General features: G+C 35.9%; 1 protein-coding gene across 4 annotated transcripts; it reads right to left on the bottom strand.

Moving 5' to 3' along the window:
- Positions 1 to 1,232: 1,232 nt before the first annotated feature.
- LOC122835371 (anoctamin-9) lies at positions 1,233 to 18,438 on the bottom strand. Of its 4 annotated transcripts, none has more exons than XM_044124407.1 (25): positions 18,364 to 18,438; positions 16,626 to 16,737; positions 15,896 to 15,961; positions 15,683 to 15,802; positions 15,461 to 15,597; positions 14,124 to 14,173; positions 13,970 to 14,028; positions 13,256 to 13,335; positions 9,944 to 10,078; positions 9,754 to 9,847; positions 9,613 to 9,673; positions 7,044 to 7,126; positions 6,844 to 6,948; positions 6,526 to 6,672; positions 6,390 to 6,426; positions 5,790 to 5,901; positions 5,627 to 5,684; positions 5,425 to 5,522; positions 4,665 to 4,864; positions 4,435 to 4,587; positions 4,213 to 4,360; positions 4,021 to 4,134; positions 3,830 to 3,920; positions 3,531 to 3,643; positions 1,234 to 2,184 (listed from the first exon to the last, which is right to left on the bottom strand). In XM_044124407.1, exons 2-25 carry the CDS (start codon positions 16,644 to 16,646, stop codon positions 2,151 to 2,153), a joined length of 2,316 nt encoding a protein of 771 aa, XP_043980342.1. In that variant the 5' UTR covers positions 16,647 to 16,737; positions 18,364 to 18,438; the 3' UTR covers positions 1,234 to 2,150. The 4 variants fall into 4 exon arrangements, with proteins under 4 accessions (XP_043980344.1, XP_043980342.1, XP_043980341.1 ...); XM_044124406.1 differs by lacking the exon at positions 18,364 to 18,438 and adding an exon at positions 16,865 to 17,070; XM_044124408.1 differs by having other exon boundaries at positions 1,235 to 2,184; positions 15,896 to 15,933; positions 18,364 to 18,383.
- Positions 18,439 to 20,615: the final 2,177 nt, after the last annotated feature.

Genomic DNA, 20,615 nt, shown 5'->3' with positions numbered 1-20,615 from the left:
TTTTGACTCTGTGGATTAAAAAATCTAAACAATAGATTAAATCTTATTCACCCAATTCTTGGTTTTGAAACATTGACCTTGTAACACAAAAACAGTTTAAGAGGTTTGAATATCCCTGATGTGAGTTTTTATACTTCTATACGAGTCCCAGTATCAGAAAACTGTCTTTAAACAGGACATAAGGAGCACTTAATGTGTGAATGCAAACAATATCTGAGAGGTGTGGCCGAGTCTTTTTACAGTCGGTCCTATCAGGGAATCCAAATTTCAAAGCACTTCCAGAAACAATTGTCTTAAATGGACAGAAAATCCATTAAAGATGAAGAAATTGTAGATATTTTTACATGTCAAGTGCAAACCTGCTTGGTTGTGATTTTTAAAACCATCATATTTTTGAAATTCCCCCTATTTTTTTCCCTTTTTCAATCCTTTGAGATCTTTCTCCACACGCAGGGAAGCTGCTGGCACAAGCCAGGCTACCATGGATTTACACCAAACAAGAACATGGTGCAAGGAAGGTTTATGAAATTAGAAATTAAATATTTTATCCTCTACAAGCGTGTAGCACATTTTTATTTTCAAAGCATGACATTCAACCTATTCACCAGTGCCTATGTAAGATTTCTCTCTCCGAGGTTCGCAGCCAAGAGGAGCTTGCTCTGTGATGTAATTTCTCCTTGGCATCAGAAAAACTGGCAGCTAAAATACTTCTGAGGCAGATAAAAGAAAATATCCAAATGTGGAATCGATGCTGAGCAGCCTAAACATTTTCAGGCAAATTCAACAATATTTATCTTTTGAGTTTAAGTTAACAAATGCAGTAGATTTGAATCATGTGTGACATACATAGTATAATTTTGATGGCACCCAAAGAAACCTTGGCATATGAGCATTTTTGTGTTGTGGTTTTTGGATACAATGACTTTCTCCACACCTTCATTTGTTTATATAGCTCACTGGTTTCATTGTTCATGACCAGATCCTCCTGTTTTCATTTGTGTTTCCTATCGTCCTGCATGTTCCTGTTCTCCTGCAGCATTTGTAAATTCCCGTCCGCATTTTGGTCTTGCTTTAAACTTAAACATGACAAAAACTTACATTTTTGATCACTGAATATCTTCATTAAAGTAAATGTTTACAGGCAGAGTAGATTTGAACATCATGGTTTTAGTGCTTCATGTAACTTTACTTAGCTATTCAGTTATTTATCAAGTCAATTATCAGTTTATGACCACATGCTATTTAGAAATATTATTTAAGAAGCTTTATTATTGCTCAAAACAAAAATGCAGACATAAACAATGTCTCATATACATTCATATCTCTTATTTTATTCAATTATATAAAATATAATAATGGAAAACATTATTTTTTACATAAACAAACTATCTGAAAAAAAGCAACAAGCATTTTTTTTTTGTTTTGTTTTACAACTTAAGGCATCATGATAACACAATCAGCAGTCTATGTGCAGTTTAGTACTTTCAGTAGAACACTCATATACTGTGTGGCTCAAAATCACAGATCCAACACTAAGCTCTCAGCCAAAACTCAGTATATGATACCAACAATGTTATAAAAGGCAAGATAAGTGACATCAGTTACAGTATACACACACTTCTGTTCAGGGGTTTACATCCATTCAACGTGGGCATAATTGTTAACATTTTGGTGCTTTTAGTGATTTAAAAAATAAACATGCTTTTTATTTAATAAAATAAAATATGAAATGATTACACAACATATAACTGCAAAGATGAGACACATTAAAATACTAAGCCCATATCTATATATTAACCCAGTGTCGATCCTTGGTTTTAACTGTCCCTGAAATTATATGTTATTATTATTCAAAACGGATATATCAAATAATCAAAACTCCAAAATTAGTATGAGAACCATGCAAATATCATGTATAAATTTCTGACCTTATCTATATGGATCCAACAATAAGAAAGCTGTCTTTCTGTAAAGATTTTCAGGACGTGGATAAAAACGATGTGTGCAATCCAGGTAGCACTTATAGTGTCAATTCAATTCACTATTGATCTCTTCAGGATAATTATAACATGTTTCAAACTGTTCCAGTTTTACACATAGATGCACAAGGCCACACTGGGGTTGTGTTTTCACAGTAAAAAAAAGTCCCATCAAGGCGTGCAAACAGAGTCAGGCTTGAAATACCTGCAGGAAATTACATATGAAGTCATTTGATTTCAATAGCACACTCTGAACCAGAATAATATGTTTCATATTTTAATCTGCTTAACCCTCCTGTTGTCCTAAAATAACATTTAGTGGATCTTTTAGTGAAACTCTCCAAAGATCCATTAACATTTAGTGGATCTTTGGGGAGTTTAAACACAGTGGCGGGTCATTTTGACCCGAGGACAACAGGACGGTTAAACATCTTCAGTACAGACAATAATGAAAAATGCAATACAACAGAAAAAAAGTGTCACTGCTAAAATAAATGCTCGTCCTCTGATGAATAACAATATGAGTGATAAAATATATTTTATGGGTACATTTTGAAAGGCAAATTAATAAAACATTAGTTAAATTGTAAATGGACTGAACTTATATAGCGCTTTTCCAGTCATTTTTACCACTCAAAGCGCTTTGATGCTTAGTTATCACAAGTCATCAAAGTCATCAAACATTTAAATTTCCACAGAATGTATTAATCTAACTGTTTAAATTGAATTTGCACCTGATATTCACTACAAGAGAGCATAAATCAGAGAACAACTCTGGGGGAGCTTCAGACATGCGGTACTCAGGTGGGAGGATCTGCTGACTGGCTGACTTTTAGTCGTTTACTAAAAAATAAAAAGAAATCTATCTACAGTCTGCCTCAAGCCATATTGGGTATGAAATAGAGACATGAACAAGCTGCTCTGCACCACACTTTTCAGATTTCTATTTGTAAAATAATTTTAAAAGCAGGTATTAATCTGCTTGCCATGTATTTGGGTGTGTTTTGTTTTCATTAATATTACCCTGAAGTAATGAGAATGAGTTTGGCTCGCCTGACTTACTGTATTGCACTCTTTCCAAACATGGAGAAAGAGAAACCGCCTAATTCATATGGACTACTTATTCTTATTCTTATTAAACATGGGGAACCAATATGTAGTTTTATACATTTACCTTTTAGACTTTCTTTTGGTTTCAATATTTTGTTTGTATTTCCTTCTAAAGCATTTGTTGCCGTTACTGAAAATGTGCTATATAAATAAAATTACCTTACCTTACTTCAGAAACATGATAATGTTACACGTTTATTTTGAGGTTGACAAGTTTTTTCATAAGGAGTGTAACTGTTATGAAAAAATAATTTTTAAACACTTAGCAGTAATTCTGTTTGGTAAAGTAAAGACAGAAGTCTGAGTCTGTGAAATGTCATTGTATTTTTATGTTGCTGGGTTTTAGTAAGATCTGAATAATGTATTATCGTACATGTATGTAGTTAATTATTATACTGAGAGTAGGTCTTCTGAAGTGAAACTAAACAGAAAGAGACTCACTTTAGATCCTCTTGAAGTCTTTTGAATTTGTCCATGAGTCCGTCATTTTTCACATTCATCGGCGTAGGCGGAATGAACCAGGATGCAATGAACTTACATATGACAAGAACATGCTGCAAGGAGAGTAGATAAAGTTAGGAATGCAATATCTTTCTCCATCTGTAATGAGCTTTGTTCCCCAGCTTGTCATTCAGCTTTAAGAAAAAATTCAAATGTCTGGTTTTGCTATTGCTTTCAAAGAAATTTTTTAAGCTCAGCCAGGATGTAAATGAAAGGTTTTTGTTGTTGGCAAGACTTACCTCAAAGAGGATAACAAAAGCAAAGCGCACTGCTAAAATCAGCCAAAATTGATGGGTAATATTAAAGTCAGTGTCTCTGTAATCTTTGTAACTGTGAAAAGAAGCACAACGGAAAATATGCGTGCTGAAAGAATAATTTTTTATTTATTTAAGACAAAAACTTTTAAAAACAATTTGAAAGAAAAACAAACCTGCATGAAGTAGCATTGATTCCATCTGTGACCATTTGGTGTGGGTCAAACTTTACTCTGCTATCAGCCATTGATGCTACGGAGAGGGTGTTGTTGATGTAACCAGACATGCAGCTGAGGCACAAGAATCAAGATGAAGCAAATGTTTTATGGCAACATATAACCATTTTAAAGAAGAGGAAAAGATCTCACTCTTTCACCCCTGCTGTGCCGTTGACACATGGCCCATAGACGTAACGATACACAAGTCGAGGGATAAAATCAGATGAAACCCCAATTACCAGCCCATTTACAATGACAGCTAAAACACCGATAGCCTCCAGTATGTCTATCCAGACGCCTGAGGAAAAAGGAAAGAACCGTCAACATGCATGAATCTAAAATAAACTAATATTATCCACAGATCATAGTTACCAATGGTATTGGTCTTCTTGGGGACCATTCTGCGCTCCAGTGTGACCATCTTAATGGCGTCCAATCGGATCTCAATCACGTTATTGAGGAGAGCAAACAGAGGAGCAAGTGGAAATGCTGCCACAAATATGGTGGTAAAGCTAAACTGGATCACTACAGTGAGAGTACAGAAAAACAAAGTTAACAAAGCCAAGTTCAGCGTTTGTGTTTACTACTCACACAGTTCATACCCATCTCTAAGAACTCATTGAAGAGGCTGAAAGAGTCCACATCGGAGAGTTCAAAGTTCGTGTGCCAGTCCCTGAGTTTGCAGTTGTCGCACAGCTCTTGTCCCTCTTTGAGCGGATTGTCATCTTTCAGGTAGCAGGTAGCACATTTCCTCTGCAGCTTAGGTTGCCTTTTCCTCTTCTCCAAGAACTTCTTGAACAAGCTAATGCAAACAGACAGCTTTAATTAGCCTAAACCAACAATCCATTTAGAAAGTACATGATACAACACGAGATAAGTCAATATGATACCTTATTGGCTTCAGGATTCAGAGAGGACAATAATAGAAATAGGGCGAGAGTGAGAGATGATTCACTTTCAAGAGCGATCAGCAAAAAGATTAAGATAAAACTATCCAGTGCCATATGATATAAGTTGATGTGATCGGATATGTTATATTGCAATATGATGCTAAACGTAACAACACAGTATGATGCAATGTGCTATGATGTGGTGCTATATAATAAAATTGAGTGAAATTCCTCTCTGTGGGTAGAGCATCCAAAGATCTAATTCAACTAAGAGTTAAACTACTCCAAAATTTCAGTTTTTTTATTTATTCCTTCACAGACTTGTTCAAGTAAATGTAACTACATAAATGTAAATAGTTACTACCAACCTCTGTCTGGTCAGCAAAATAAAATAAAATATGACACAACATAAGAAAGGATGACATAAAAAAAAACTATATGATGGAAAGTAATTAAAGTGAATATTACTTACGGACCAAAGTACTCAAACATATTACTGATGACTTGCTTCAGCACCATTATAATTGCCATTTGAATGAACAAGTCTGTGAGACATCCACTCGGGTGACACTAAAAGAAAGTGAAACTTGTAGGAACTTTATTCACATAAAAAGTGTAACAGCATTCCTTCAGCTGTTTCTTGATAAATGAGATATGAAACCGTAATCACTCACTTCTTCCAGTCTCCATTGCCCTGCAAGCCGTACATATTCACCTGGATGGCCATTAATCCTGTTATCAGTGCAAGAAAACATTCAGTGACTTGTCCTGTAAGCCTAAACCAATTAGTGAAGAACAGTAGGCTTCAGAAATCAGAGCATAAATCCAAAGTTTTACCTGCCAAGAAAAAATGCAACATAGAAGAGGGAGGAGAAGTAGGTGAAGAACTGGAAGGTGAACATCTTGACTGTGAAACTGTTCTCCGTGTCAGCAAATGACCTTGTCTCTTCTGTTGAACAGAACAATGTTTAACATGTTTCAAAGCTCTGCTAGGTTTACACAGGCCCAAAAGACGAACAATATTCAGAGAATTTGACATACATCATATCCATTAATGCAGTCTCCAATATTTCCCTCCCTTGAGTATAGCCCTACTCATCCAAAGTCTAAGTACAGAACACATTCGTAAAAATATTTGAGTTGCTTGGGAATCTTTTTTTAATTTTGTTTTGATTTTTTATGTCTTTGTGTCCTAACCAATAAAAACAGTGTGTAGCTTTTAAAGTGTTTAAAGTCATTAAGAGAATGTGCTTTACAGGTTTTAGTATTGCTAGTTCTAAGCTCTGCCCTAAATTTTCAAGCCAAAGACGCTTTTTAGTGATTAATCACAACAGACAATTTTTTCCCGTGTGCATGCTTATTTTTTTATATTCCCAACTTCCTGCTTTAGTTTAAATTAGATATTTGTGACACCAGAAAGAAATAGAGCAAAAATACCTATCTTACAGAGCTTCATAGCAACAATCCTGTTAACCTGCAAAAAATAAATAAATAAATAAAAATCACAAGATATCAGGATCAGAGAGAATACTGCAACAATAACAATGAAATATACATGTAGAGGTCTTAGTACCTTAGTCATAATGGTGATGATGATGAAATGGAGCAGAGCGCCTGCCAACATAGAGCCGAGGTTGCTTTGGAAATCTTTAGCCAGAAGTCCTGCTACAAGCACCCTGAATACCACCAAGAAATGTGTCAAGCCAATAATCACCAGTATCTGAGAAAACAGAAAAAAAAAATCTGTTACCTGCCAATAAATATATGGGTCTCCATAATTTATTGAAAACCACAATATATTCGCACATTTCTGACACCTAGAACAGATTTGGCCCTCTTATTTTGACCAAATAATGCATTTTGATGAGGTCAGAAAAATGACATATCTCACCATAACTATGACAAAGATCAAAACCAGAGCGGTGCGCAAGTAAGAATGCTTGTAGATCTTCGGGCGACAGTCGGCATTGTTCACGAGTTCCAGGATCAGTTCCTCCTGCAACAAAATTAAAGCAATAAGTTAGACCAAAGGGCAATTCGATGAGCTCTATTGCTGCCTGAGAGAAATACAATATTCCAAACTGACTGTACCTCTGATTCAGACCAGTCAGTCACTCTCCATTCGCATACATAACTGGCCAGATGTCTCTTCCAGAACTCCATAAACAGTGTTGCTGTGGAAGAGAGTCTTCTCTGTAAATACCTGATTATTACACATAATTACTTTTATGTGTTTTCGACATTTACGTTATTGAAATTTGCAGCTTATTGTCCAACAAACAAACAGAAAATTTTAACCAGATTGAAACTGGACTAAAAAAATAGTTTCATTCCAGGGTTAAATCTTACTTGTAAGTCCAAAATTTGTGGGAGTTTCCAGACAAAATTGAAAATAAATTCAAACATTCAAAAATTTGCAATATGTTTCAACTCATACATTATATGTGACTCATATTCATGTTGATAAAAATTTGTGTCGGACGTTCTGATAATATCAAAGTGATCAGAAGATTGCCCAGATTTATTCCTAAGTTTGCACTTTTAAAAATACATTTGAACTGTTCTTTTTTTTATGATATATCAAAGATGCTTCACACATCTTTAATGATTTGTTTGAACAAAAATTGATTCCACAAGATTTTAATTATTGAGGATTTTCTCCAATCCACAGTCAAATTACCTGAAACGCACATGTGGACAAAACAGGTTACAGCACAGGTTTTAAACCTGCCCTGTACTCAACTTCACACAAAAAAGTTTTTTAAATCACTGTGATTGAGGACTGGGTCTGTGTCCGAAATCCAGAAATTTCAACTTAAATCTAGAAATTCTGCCAAAACCAACATGCTCTAAAAAAAGAGCATGCTCTAAACCAGGGGTGTCAAAGTCAAATGGACGGAGGGCCAAATAAAAAATTTAGCTACAAGCCGAGGGCCGGACTTTTAAATGACGCATATAGTCTAGTGCAGTGGTCTCCAACAGTACAGCGGACGAAGTGCGCTTTGTGAAGATCGAACGGGGGGGGGGGGGGGTGCGTTGTGAGGATCGTCAAATAAGGAAGATTTTTTTTCAGACGGGGTGCCGGCTTGCTGCGGTCTGCGGGCCGGTTCTAATAATAAATCAAGATCATCCCAGGGGCCGTAAAAAATCTTCTCGCGGGCCGGATGTGGCCCGCGGGCCTTGACTCTGACATATGTGCTCTAAACTGTATGCTCTAAATAAAGAGCATACAGTTTAGGCACAAAATTCTTAATACTTATTGACTCTCAAAGGTGTGCACATTCATTTCCCATCTGTAGGGGTGGTGTATTTTTAGTGATGCTGTTGTTTTTATACTAAACGTGTGTTTTCGGAAGCCCTAACGTTCCAGTTTAGTTTCACCAGACCATAACACATGATCCCACAAGGCCTGGGGAGATTTTAACAAGAACAGGGTGTTTCCTTTGGAAGAAGATGGTTTTATCTTTTAGCTCTTTACGTCTTGCTTCACAAACATGAAGAATACAAGACATTGTTGCCACATGTAGAAAACAACCAATACTTTTTAGAAACTCTTGTTGGCCGCCTCCATGACCATTTTCTTTTTTTTAGCAGTTACCGAGAAATGTTTTTGTGTTGTCCTTGTCGTCCAATAATTTCTCTAGTCATCTGTTTACTTCCTTTAATCTGAAAAAGGTGTGTGGTAAAATTTATTTGTTCACTTCTCCTGATTGATCCATTTGTAAAATGAGACCTTGTCGATCTTTTGTAGCATCTCAATAACTCTAACTAAAGGATGCAAAAGAGCAAATGTCAAGGATCTGCTACTGGGACAGCTGAATTTGAACTCTGGTTCATCACGTTCTCTACAACTGATGGAAGGTCTGAAATTAAACTGAACACCAAAACAGATTCAAAAGAAGCTCTAGCAAAGTCTCAATTGAAGAGTGCATCACTGATACAACCAAGTTACTCTATGTTTACTATTTCTTATATTTATTTACTTGTACTAAATACATCTCATACTATATGTGAAAGAAGTTTGGAAAATATGTATTAAAGTTCCATTTGTACATTGTAATAGCTCTGGGACTGTGTATATTTGAACCCGTATGTATAATTTTGACCGTGTCACAATAAAATCAACCTTGTGCATTCAATTCTTATACTTAAAGTCTATTGGATTTCATATGCTGTATGAAACCAGGGTTCAAATACTTTTTAGGAACCCTAAACCATGCCCATGATAAGTGTGTGCAAACATCCAACCTGGAGTAAAGTTACGGTCTGGAACATCTCACTTTGTCTCACTGTCAAGTCATTTCTTAGCCTTTTTAGAACCAGGGATATGTATTACTTCAGATTATATAAATTGCTGCATGGTTAACCACTCCCACAGACAGATGGCGCTTTTTTCAGAGGTAAGTAGCCAAGAGGAGTAGGTTTGATATTTTCTTGGCAGTGAACTTCTCGTTATCATAAAAAACTGGCAACTAAATGAAATAATTCTGAGACAGAAGAACAAGCAATCGTGCAAGGTACAGCCAAAATGTTTCAGCAAATACACAATAGCATTATAACAGAAAGCTACAGCTTAATTTCAGTAAATAAATGTGTCTCAATGTGAGGTATGGGTTTTATTATTTTGAATGTGCGTGTTTTCATGTGCTCACAAACTCACTCCATATTGCCATGAACATGGCGAAGAACACCGTGCCGTTATTGTCGAACAGCAGGCTCAGCTGTCAACAGAGAAGACCAGAAGTGAGAACCAACCAGCAGTTATTAACCACAGAGCTACTTAGCAGTTAAACAGACAAACCTTGGCATATGAGCATGTGTCTGAAAGCTTCCACACTTTGCAACCATTGTCACAAAGTGGACACATGACTGTGTTAGACTCACAAACCTCTTGTCTACAAGACAGCAAGGTCAGTCATTATGGAGGGGTAATTACAGAGGTAAATGTTCTGTCATTTCACTTAAGAGAAAGAAAATGTTGGAAAGCTTACACAAGGGGTGAAGAGTTGAAGTAGCTGAGGCCATAGAGAAAGACTAAGATGCCTATAACAGCCGGTAGGATGAGGAGAAATGTGTACCATCCCAACCACAGGAAGTACAAGGCCACCTTCTCTCCAAAGTAGTCCCTGAAAAACACACAAACAGTGCAGACAAGGAGAAAAACCCAAGTCAGTGAAGAAACAAACTGGATGCAAATACAGCACTGTGAAAAAGCATCTGCCTCCTTTCATTATTTTTAACACTTTAATGTCTGAAGTCAAACTAAATTTTACTATCAGACAGTGATGGTGAAACTCAACATAAAAAGTTTTCAAATCATGGTTTTATCAGTTATAGCTAAAAGCTATAGTGCTTTAAGTTATAGCTAAAAGTCCCCACACTCTGTTAAATCATGGATTTATTTTGAACAACTATTTCCCAAATCTTTTAAAAGAAACTCAAATTCACTGCTAAAGTTTTATTATTCGATTTATTCACTCAAGAAATAAAGGTAAGCCATAGCTTTGGCCCTCAACACTAGTTCTTAATTCAAGTAAAGCCAATTGAAGTTTATTTGCATAGCACAAAAAAACATATAAACATCATCCAGTCATGTTTAAATTGCTTGTTTCAATTAGAAAACAAGCAAGAGACATTATATTTTGTAAGATATCATCATCAAAAAGGAGCCCACAGCCTGCATACTTTAATAATTTCTCTAATGTTATTAAAGAGATACAAAGTATCCCTCATTAACTGAAATAAATGTGCTTTATCACATTTCATTGGAAAGTTGTGCAAAATTTTATTAACCGCACTGACACATATAAACTGCTAAACCTGTAGATTCAAGAGATTTAAACAGAACCTTTCTGATAATGAGAAGTGGGCTAAAATATCTAAAAAAAAAAGTAATCCCAGATTGCCTTAAAGACATTCAAACACAGATGAGGAAGAAAGTTACTGATTTGTCTGGAAACAATTACAAAGCCATTTCTAAGGTTTTGTAATGGAACAGTGAACCTTCAACAGCTCTGTGAAAAATTTAGCTAGTCTGCCTTCTCCCAGTGCTAACTAGAAACAACCAATCAGAGCCCAGAGGAGGGCCTTAGCGCTGTCAATCATCCTTCGTGTGCTCACCATCCCTCCTTTCTCTCTGCAATGCTGCAGCTACATCCCGAGAGCAGAATCTGTTGTGAATGTTCAGACAAGTTAGAATTGTTTTCCTGTAATGCGAAGTTGTTTAACCTCCATTAGCATATTTCCCAGCAAATACATGAGGATGATTGGCAGCGGTAAGGTCCTCCTCCTGCCTCTGATTGGTTGTTTTTGCATTTCTTCCAAAGGCAACAGCAGCACTGTGGGAAGGTTGATCTTTTCACGACAATTTTACAAATATGTAAAAAAAAAAAAAAAAAAAAAATTTTAAAACACAAAACATTTTTTTTATATAAGTGACATACTGCAGCTTTATTCAATAAAATCATTTGAAAGTTGGTTCTCAGTGTATGATATTTAGTTTAAATAAATTTATTTGAGGATCTGATACATTTAAGGGGTTTTCTTGATTATCTGGCACTAATGTATAGGCTTATTGATTGGGTCTTAAAACAGTTAGCTTGATTTAAATCTACCAAAAAGTAAAAGTAACATGCATAATCTTTTTTATGTTTTTATGGTGTAAAGCACTTTGAACTGCCCTGTTGCTGAAAAGCGCTGTAAAAATAGATTATACTGATTGGCTGATAATAAACATTGCATGTCGATGAAATAATCGCGTTTGCCTAGAAAGTTTAGGAAAAGACAGAAGACTAAAATTATTCATATATGAAGTCAGGTGTGATCAGATGTTTGTTCTCAACATAAGTAAAAACTAAGTTTTGATTTCCACTGGTGGCACACGGTCCATGTGGGCTGTAAAGTGACTCTTGGGTTGTTGTTCATGACTGATGGCAGGCTGGAGTGAGATAGAGGGATTAGGGCTCAGGCAATCTGTCACCTCTCACCTATGGACATGAAACATAAATCTTAACAATGAGAGTTTGGTTACAAGCTTCATTTGCAATGTGGCTCAGATCAAAAGTGGATCTTCTCTTTTGTTTGAGGAAAGTTTTGATGCAGTTCCAGTTTTTAACAATGACACATTTTTTGTTGTTTTTATACTTTTAAACTTTGACTGACAGTCTGTTTATATTTTTTTTTATTATTTTGGTACTTACGAGTTGATTACAATGTTAAGGCTTCTGTTTGTTTGCTTACTTTTTTAAAGTTAAAATTCTCACTAAGATTAAAATGTTGGGGTTTCTGACAACAAACCCAAATTATGAATCTAGTGTTGTTATCAAGAGTCGTTATCGTTTTTGCTTCTTGTTTCTTGTTGCAAGATATTTATTTCCTACTACTTATTAATGGCAATTCCTTTGGAGGACTAGCATGCAAGCTAACACCCTTTAATTAGAAGAAAACCTGCATCTTCTCGTTGGCTCAACCAGTGAAGTTCCGCTTTTCTTCTTCTGAAACTGAAGGGGGCAGCACCACACATTTTAGATTTATATTTGCACAGAAAATATAAATTAATGTCTTATTATCTTTGTACTTCAAAAATATATGCTACCTGATGTTGGTCTATCAAACAAAGTCCAAACAGAAAGACAAAGAAAGAAAATTTATAGTTGTAAAATGCAAAAAAAAAAAAAAATAAAAAAAGCTTTTGCAAGGCACTGTAGCCATGATTGGGACTAATAATGTCTGTTTTGTCAAAGTTAATATGCTGAGAGAATTATCTACTGCGTGTAAGATAATGACTGTTTATAACCTTTCAGCAAAATCCAATTTCAGAAATTCTGTACTATTCTTTTAACTACAAAAATATTGCAGAAGCTTCAACATTTACAGATGATTCGTGAGCTGAAATATACAGAAATTATGGTGTTTAAAAATATGATGAATGAATAAAAGCAGAAATAAAATAAACAACAAATTATAAAGGTTTTGTGTTGCAAGTCAAACAGAGTAGTGCCAGTACTGTTAAAATACTACGGTCATGCAGAGGGATGAATCATGTGTTGCATCTTCTTTTTAATAAATGTCTATAATTATGTTGAAAAGAAAAATCCTTGCCAGTCATTTCTTTTTCTTCTGGTAGTATGACTGATATCAACATTTTTTATGCTTGCATGTGAAATTCCACAGGCAGACCTCTATCAGCACATGATGTTCGAGGGATCTTGGCTGTTTTCTTGTTTCTATAACAACCCTGCAGCCATTTAATCAACTGCATAAAAAACAGAATAATGAAGAGGCTGTTGTGTTGCAGTCCAAACCTGACTTTAGTTATGGGTTGCCCTTTGAGACAGGCTGTCCATCGTGCCCATTCCTCCTTCAGCTCTTTCTGTTTCCTTTTCTGAAAGCGGGGGCGCAAAAATCAAAGGAAATCATCAGTATGAAAAAGAGCTTTGAACAAACTGCTTCCATACTGCATACAGTTGCACTAAAAGATGAGTCCTGCAATGTGAGAATGTGATGTGGTGCCATTTTCAAAACATTTTAACAGGTTTTGCCATGTTTCAGTTAACATTATTGTTGCATGGATTAATTTCCATGCTAAGCACACAGGAAATTAATTTATCTTATCCTGCCTGTGTTTGTCCAGAAAACAGAAGGGCAAACATGCTAATGCTTTCCCAGTCGCATAACAACACTGTATGCTCACGCACAAGCCTGCGTACTCCCTGCGCTGGATGACTCATTGTATTAACATGAATTGCATTGCATTTCTGTGAGCAAATATCTTTCGGCAACAATGGTTTGTTAAGAAAGCAACAATCAAGTTTCACCTCATTATCTTAGAAGCATCTAAAAAAAGAAAAACATTTAACCAAGCACAAAACCTGTTTAGTGTACTGAATCATATCTGATCAAATGTAACTGACTTTTCTAAGCTTTGGAGTTAAATGTGATTACTGTTTTGTAATTACATTTTACATCTGAAATGAATGCTCTTGGTGTTGAACAATGATGTGAAGTTGGAATTTTACCTCATGTAAACAGAACCTCGTCTCAAAAACCTTAGCCTTCATGAGATCCCGCAGGGTCTCTGAAAAGTTTCCAGCAAAGGAGAATGATGACAAAAATGAAGAGATGATTGAAATCACTTTTTAAGAGCCCGGATTACCAATTGCTCTGACTCACCTTTAGTGCTGATTTGTGTGTGATTTATTATGAAGTGGACAATCCTTATCCTGCAATAATGGGACAAGTATCACTTGTAAAGTCAGTAATGCAGCAAATGAGGAGAATAAAGTCAATTTTTCAGCTGACCCATAAATAAATTTAAATTGAATTGAAATGACCTAGTTCACACAAGAGAATAAAATGTGATCTTAAAATGAACTGTTGATAAAAAAAACAATAACTGTCATAGTTTTGGTCTGAAGTTGATATACATCTTGACATAAATTACTTTTGTGGGAACATTCATGATTTTTCAGCAAGGAAAAATAAGACAAGTTTTTTTTTTCTTTTTTTTCCAAATAAGATTTGAGGTTTTCTTTTAGTATATTTCTCAAATAAATTAATGGTCAAAATACTACAAACAAGCTCAAATGTATACAAACATCCACACTAATGCTGGCATAAACATCCCTTAGCAATTTATAGAGACACCAATGCTTTTTGCAACTTTCAGGAAGCTTCCTATGGTGAAATGAGATAAAGTTTAAACTAATAGGTCACAATGACAGAGTATATGTTTGAAGGAGTCAAAATATAATTAAGAAAATCATTACCAACTGTCAAGAATGGTAGTGGCAGGATCATGCTGAGGGCTTATTTTGGTTCAAGTGGTACAAGTGCAGTTAGTAATGTGGATTGAATACTAAAGAAGCAGAAATATTGGCAAAATCTTTGTTGAAATTTGGTGCTCAAACAAGATTATGATCAAAACCTGTTTTAGGAGAGATAAAGCAGGATAACCTTGAGCTTCTAGACTTAAACTGACTTAAACTATTTAAAGTTCAAGTGTAATGCTTTAGGCTAGAGTCTGTGTCAAGAAAGACATATCAAAATGAACTCACTCACTCCAGCAAGAATTATACCAGTTGTTTCTTGGGTTTGTTGACGGCTATGCAAAAAGTTTAGCATTTTTGCAAATTGCTATGTAGTGTTTAATCACATATGAGTTGGGGTGTCTGCATATTCAAATTCAAAATGGTGAAGCCAGGTCTTGTTTTTAAATGCACTGAATTTCAGTGTTGTATTTGAAAATAGATCCTCATTACAGCCAATTTAAATGAGCTTCTTCAAAAATAAAACAGCTCATAAAATCATTTAAAGCTGGAAATTAATAATACGTTCACACTGATGAGGAAGGTGTGTAAACCTTAGATGTGAATTGCAACATGTAGCGTCTTTAGAGATAATTTGTATGAAAACACTGTAATATATGATAATAATAAAAAGGAACCATGTTTAAAATAGCATTAGGCTTTGTTTTGAATGCCAAACATAGCTAGAGTTGCTGGTCTTACCTTGTGCTAAGAGAGATATTGTTGTCTGCTGAGCTCCCACTGCAGGCATCGGATATTTTGAGCAGATACCTGTATTTCTGAAATATTTCTTTTGGTGCTTGGATCCCATAGAAGACGAGATTTTTATTGATAATTTCCTAATAAGAAGAAATTGTGACAAATTAAGAAGGAACTTTACCACAAAGAAAGTGCATATGCTTTTGTTTATTATGCAAGACCCACTTTCACTTTGAAGTTCTTATTCTGCAGCTGTTCTATGTATTCCCTTTGTTTCTTGGCGTGTCTCTCCCGGTCATCCATCAATTTGGCGACCAGGACGTAGTCGTATGACAGTGGAGTGAACTGTGTACGCAAAAATTATGCAGGTCAGATTTATCGGTGAATGATCAGAATAATTATGGGTATTATTAGAAGTGGCCCATCAGTTCAACTCACCACAGGAGGAAGTTCATTGCCATTCTCCTTCACCACTCCTATAAATTCCAGTAATTCGATACTGGGCTTTATCACAAAATAACAACAACAACAAAAGCTGAACTTAAGTTGCACAGTTATAAACCATATACAAGTAGGAACTGCATAAAATCTTCATGGAAGTGTTAGAAATGATAAATCCATATGAGCAAACAACAAGTTCCCTGAGTCTGATTGTGCTAGATTCAAATCTTACACAAAGCACTTGAGCGTACATCACCTGCTACAGAAATCCAGTCTAACTATAACCTGAGGCGTGTCCAGGAATGCCAGTTTAGGGAGAAACCATGAACCTGACTAACCACATAGAACTGCCGCTGCACAATCTAACTAACCCGAATGAATGGTAGGTCACTGGGCTATATCTCAATCAGCAGAGCAATCACATCCATACAGCTAAGCCTGAATGTAGTTCCGATCAGAAAAGGAGCGGCTAATCTAATGGCACCATATGAGTTCAATCACTAACAGTGCAAATGCAAACAGGCTTTAGATGAACATTGTAAAAAGATAATCAGTTTTTTTATGGGTTTGTGTCATTTAGAGGGGCTTCACAGTGCCTGTCTGGACTCTGTGTTAAAGAAATGAATAAGAATTGCTTTCAAGGAGCGAGCTTTTGGTAATACAACTAATATCGGTCCCTTGAGCAGCTGCATTATGTATCAATATGATTATTAAAGCAACCACCTACCTGCCTCCTGTGCCCTGGCATGATGAGGGAAACCAGCGGCGACCTCCCGGACAACAACAACCTTTCTCTCCCCTGGGTCCTCCAATCTCACTCAGCTCTTTGTTAAATCCAACTGAAAAAAAAAAACAAAACAAAAAAAAAACATGCAGTCTTCAAGAAACGGCCGCTAACTTCCGGTTTACACCTGGAGGAAATTTGCCATTCTCCAACAAGCAAAGGTATGTCAGAAGCGACTCTACCTGTTGCTGCTGTGACCGCATTTATCTTGACTGACGCCACCTTTTTATATTCGCGTCAGCTCAGTCCGTACGAACAAAAGCGAGTCAAAAATAATAGGAAACCACCGTCCACTCTGTTGCACTACTGGCAAAGCCAAAGTGAGACTCTGGATGTGATTTGTCAGGTGAGAGAATGGAATGACATCTATTTCTTCGTTTCCTCCCTCTCCTCTGGACTGTGAAGTTTTGCTTATCCGCCGCTAGATGGCAGCAAACTTGATGACGTTTAACCGTCTGCCAGGCCTCTGACGGGGTTGTGATTGAATCATTCGGCACTCATCAGTCGCTCTGACATTTTTCAAGAGACAACAATTCATTTGCACTAACGGAGAACTGACAAAGTCCTTCCTTTTATTAGCTGCATGAATCCTAAATTCAATCCAAAGATACTTTTATGTCAAAAGAAAATTAAATATTTTGTCTTCCAAGTATTTTCATTGAGTCGTTGTGTACTAATCATTGTGTTAGTGAATGTAAATCTATAAAGTTGAAACTTAACCTTTTTTTTACCCTAACTGAGATTTTCTTGTTTTAGGTCAACCAGGATTACAAAAGTGATTCATTTTTGCTGAATACCAGAATATTTCTTTCTTCAATTTCTAAACTTTATGTAAATTTGCTTGGCATTCGGAAAACTCACCCTTTCAAACAGTGTAGCTCGACTTGAACATCTTTGAAAAATAAATACACAGGCTTCTCACAATGATTTGCTGAAATTGTGGTGCATTGCCCTGACACAACTGTTGACACTGAGTCAGTTTTGTAGGTCTTAATCACACATTTTGTTTGCTCTTCAAAAAGATTTTCTGTGTGATGACCACCTCGAACTGTATCTAATCTGGCTTTATGATTAGGATCATTGTGAATTTTGTACACCAGTATATGTCAACATTTTAACTCCCTGTTTGACATCTTGAGATGTCGCATCAATATTTCTGTATAATGTCCTTTATTCAAGTTACTCTCCGCTTTATAAAGAGCACCAGTCCCTCCAGTAACCAAACCCACCAGATATGATGCTGCAAAGACAGAGTACTGTGATTTTTGTGTGTGTAAATCTGACTTTGAGGAAAATACAAAAATGTTATCTAAAACAAATCTTTTTCTTTTACTCTGGTATTTAGCAAATAAAAGTAATTCTGGTAATCTTGACTGGCCTAAGACAGGGAGCATGTGGTCTGATTTATTCCCAAACAGTGAGGAAAATAATTAATGTCTTTCTCCATAAATACTCTATGTTGATATCTTGTTTAAAATTGTAATGAAAAAGTTATTAACACTTTGCAAAGACACCAAAATTACCTAAGTGTTTTCTTGAGTCCTACAATGTAAAGACTGAGCTGGTCTATGTGCTTAAAAATGGAGTCAATCAAGAGAGATTGAACAAATATGTCTTTTGGATATGTCAATATGACAGTAAGAGTTATAAATAGATGAATAAATGTGAAAAATTAACTCACCATATCAAACTCCCCTTCCTCACAGTCTTCAAAACAGTCTGTGTCAAACTGATTTTAAGAAAAAGTCTTGAAAGCAGTCTGTCACAACAGTTTTCCTTCCTCTTCTTCTCTTGTCTACATTTATGGGAAATGCCACAAGAATTAGTCATTTACGTAGTTTAGTTCCAACTAACAAAATAAGAGCAACAAATGAAAGATCAAGCTGCTCAAGAAGTTTTTTCTTAACGTATTCATACCCCTCCAATTGTTCATATTTTCACATTACAGTCACAACCTTCAATGCAATTTTTGGGGGGATTTTATGCGATTATGCCAACACAAACTATGACATAAAGTAGAAAGAAAATTATGATATCATCATCAAACTGAAATTTTGTCTGAAAGTGTGAGTTGACAGATTAATCAAAAGTAATCACTTTTAGTGCACAGTATGTCAGGGTATGTAAGTTTAGCTTTTTTTTTTGTTTCAGCTTTAGGTAAGCTTCCTGTTTTATTTTGTTAAGCCATTTCCTTTTTATGTTTTTATGTTTATGCCTTAGGTTGTCGTGGAGTTGTGTTTGTCAGAAATCAAAATGTCTGTGTATGATCCTTGTTAACTATTTTTCTGTATCTTGGTCATTGTCTAGTGTTAATTATTGCTCTGACACGTTTTTATTTCATACTAATGTTTATTTTTAAGGTTCTCTGCTCAGCTCTGTTTTTAATCTGTACCAGGTCTGCTCAGATCCATCACCCCAATGAAAGGACGACACAGCAAACTGTTTGAGAACATGCGTCTGAGGAAATTAAATGCTGCAATTGCCTGTCTCATGAGTTCAAGTATGAAGACAAGCATTAAATCTAGCTAAAACATTATGAAATTTGTAATATGCAGTCTTCATTTCACACACTGTTCCTGCATTGGCTTCCCAACCATCTCATTTGGGTGTGAAAAAAAAGCTAAGCAACATGAACGGGTGGTCCTCTGTGCCCTGTTATTAAAGATGATTTTACCATTAGCTTCTGAAACCTCGGAGGGCAGTGTTCACCCAGCCAGACCCACATCCCACAGAGGAGAAGCGACATGAGGCTGGTGAAAAAGCGCATGGCGGTGGAATAAATAACCGGTTATATTTCTGCAGCCAGCCACACCCAACACACGAGGATCACATAATTACACCCGCACAGGACTGTGTAAACCACTTGAAGGCTGACAGAGCGGGTCCACTGCTGCTAAATTTGACCAGAGTGGGGAGGTGCAATGATGAACTGTGAGCAAGCTCATCTTCTTGAAAATGAGCTCAGAGCTCGGAGAGGAACAAACATTCAGTAGCGTGGTTACTTAAAAAGGGACACCACACATTGTCCTGCTCTAAACAAACCACTAAGCTAAGCATCCTGCCTCCTGTATGAAACTTGTGTCTAAATAAAGGCTTACTCGTTATATACTCTTTTTTTTTTTCCAGCTTACACACATGCACACATTTCTTCTTGACTGTTCTATAGCAGATGTTGCATGCTCCCAATGGTAGGTAACATTTGTGAGAATGTTGATATGAAAATATTTGGCTTGGCACAAGTTGATTTTGTTCCCTCTTTAGTTCTAGGAAATTCCCCCGTGGACATTTTTTGTTAAACAAATTAAACAAATGAAGCATCTGGTTCTTGCAAACCAAAAGGAGTAGCAGAAAAACTCTTCACATTTGTGTCCAAACATAAGGTGCATGTGGACACATTTTGTTTAACAGTAGCTGCCCTTTGGTAAATAACTGAACATATTAACACATCATACTTGTTATTGATTATGTGATACATTTCTGAGAACATTTAATGCACACATGGGCCACACAAATAAAGTTAGTTTAATTAAAAATGTCAATTTTTGTTGTGAAATTGTCTGTGAATTGGACATACAATATTGTAAAGAAACCAAGTTATCTGAATTTTGTTGAAAAGTGATGCTTATAGCATTGTAGATCAAAAACACAAAAAGCCTCTTAAATATTTGTCTGATTAAAAAGAAAAGTGTTTAATTTTCCAACATTAACACACTATCTAACTGTATCCAGATCTATATCAACTATGTTTGTCACATTACAGACGTCTTCATCTGGACTGGAGTCTGAAGGTAAGTTGGCAGATCTTTGTGCCAACTTACCCTGCAGGTTGAGAACAACTATAGCAGACTTAACATAAATATTTTGTGCTGCTGTTCCCAATATTTTCCAATTTAAGAAGATTTTTTAAAACCACATTTGAATGCCTGTGCATCA

The sequence above is a fragment of the Gambusia affinis genome, linkage group LG08 (assembly GCF_019740435.1).
Source record: "Gambusia affinis linkage group LG08, SWU_Gaff_1.0, whole genome shotgun sequence".
Classification (NCBI taxonomy): Eukaryota; Metazoa; Chordata; class Actinopteri; order Cyprinodontiformes; family Poeciliidae; genus Gambusia; species Gambusia affinis.
This window is presented reverse-complemented; position numbering and strand designations above follow the sequence as displayed.